The sequence below is a fragment of the Berghia stephanieae genome, chromosome 3, assembly GCF_034508935.2.
Source record: "Berghia stephanieae isolate SIO BIC M18660-M18661 chromosome 3, UCSD_Bste_1.3, whole genome shotgun sequence".
In the NCBI taxonomy this organism is placed as follows: domain Eukaryota; kingdom Metazoa; phylum Mollusca; class Gastropoda; order Nudibranchia; family Aeolidiidae; genus Berghia; species Berghia stephanieae.
Genome location: NC_088362.1, coordinates 80,743,009 through 80,744,926, shown reverse-complemented (window position 1 = coordinate 80,744,926; position 1,918 = coordinate 80,743,009). Strand labels below are relative to the sequence as shown.

At 37.7% G+C, this 1,918-nt stretch overlaps 1 protein-coding gene across 1 annotated transcript in view; it reads left to right on the top strand.

The window, feature by feature from the left end:
* The first annotated feature begins 254 nt into the window (after positions 1 to 254).
* LOC144968592 (perlucin-like) overlaps positions 255 to 1,918 on the top strand; it is a 19,427-nt gene continuing 17,763 nt past the window's right edge. Inside the window, exon 1 of the mRNA XM_078907093.1 lies at positions 255 to 400. Within this exon, the coding sequence (XP_078763219.1) occupies positions 340 to 400 (61 nt within the window). The 5' untranslated portion in view covers positions 255 to 339. The remainder of the gene's footprint in view (positions 401 to 1,918) is intronic.

The window sequence follows — 1,918 nt, the reverse complement described above, 5'->3', positions numbered from 1 at the left end:
AGCTGAATTTTTGGGAGATATTATTTTTTAAATTGTATTTGCATTTCTCGCTTTGTCTGGGTCGGTTTCATACACACTTTTTTCAGATTTTCACATTAATAATAGCAAGCTATGTTTATTTCTGGGTTTCAATGCAAGTTCATTGACTGAAATTTTTCTTATCTAGTTAGCCTTCGACTACATGTTAAAACATTACATAACGCTCGATTCTTTCTAAATTTATGATGATTCAAACACGCTACACACAACCACAAACCATGTAGTAATATTGGTAACAAATTCGGATCGTTAATTATTTAATTGTGAATGGATTAATTCTTTACTACAAGATTGACGAAAATGAGGATGTCTGCTAGCTTTGGAGTTTTTATACTGCTATCAATATTAGTATGTGTTCAAGGTAAACGGTAGATTGGTTAGTAGAGCAAAGAAATCGGTGTTGATTTGGAATTCTTCTAAAATCTATGTGCTTGCAATCAACTTCTAAGCCGCCATATTGTATCTTAACGCCTTTCCGTGATTTGTGAAATATTATATAACTTTATTGTCTTGTGTTAAGGCACACATCTGTAGGTCCCTGGACCAAGTTATCTTTTGGGCCACGCAAAGTTGAGTCTCACTACATTCAGGGGTAAGATGAGTACTTGTTCAGTAAAAGCATTGTCTCTGTCGGAAAAATATATTGCATTAGGGCCCCACCGGTGTCATGTCTCGTCCTCCTTGTCAAGAGTTGCTGATGGCTTGGGAAAGTGCTTTGAGCACATCTAGTGGAAATAGTGCTTGCTGGGTTTTACCACGCTCTGCTAGAACTTGGTGATGCATTTTTATTTCTACAGATAGAACTAAGTTGATGTCACTCAGATTTGTTGGTCCTCCGGATGGCACATGTTGTGAGTTTCTTAGCCTAGCGCACAGCATCTACATTATAAATCGTTAAAACAACATGCTAGGTACGTATTACAGCAAGTTTGTCAACACGCTGTGTCATTCAAAAACCCCAACAATTGTCTATTTTTAAACGTTCTCTTAAAACATATGTTTAGTTTTTAAGTAGATGGTGTGAGAAGCAAGATAGGTCTGGTTTGTGTTGTGTGGTGTGTGTGTGTGTGTGTGTGTGTGTGTGTGTGCCTGTGTGTGTGAATGAATATGTTTCAGCCAAGGTGATTTGTAATTTAAGCATCTTAGAGTCTAGTGTCTCGGAGTTATAGCGATATATAAGTTTTCAGCACTGCGCCGTCCCAATTAAGTGGCTTCGACAAGTAAATTGTAATATATACGCACGTTACATCGCTAGCTTCAGTCATATTCTAAATTAGCGGATATAATTAATGTAAATCAAACGTGTCTAGGAGTTCACTCAACAATGAACGTGCATTCAATTCTTTCAAAGCACGAAAATCGAGGATCAAAACCAACGTCTTCAATGGAGTTAATTTGCTTCTAGATTTACCTTCGAGCCAGACAGCTGATCAATTCTTAACTCATTCTAAGAGTTAATATTGGTTAACGATTAACACGTAACATTGGTAATGTGGGTTAATTCTAGCGGCAACGGGGTACAACAGTCTGACGTCATGTCCACCTAGCAACCAACCAGCTGGGTCTAAACAAAGAAAATTGGTACTCTTTATTCTTCGTGATATAGATCTGAACAGTGAAGGGTGCCAAAGCAAGAAAGAAAAATACAAGAAAAAAACCATCCCAAGAAATCATTCTACCTCGACTGGGGATCGAACCTGAGATCTTCTGATTCCCGGTCAGACGTGCTGTTATTGCACCACAGATGCTTCTTGTAATCGAGGTAGACTGATTTTTTGGGATGCTTTTTTTTCTTGTATTTTTCTTTCTTGCGTTTTCTGCACCTTTCATATACACTTGTTCAGATCTTTATCTTACACTGGTGCCTGCTTCCAATTTT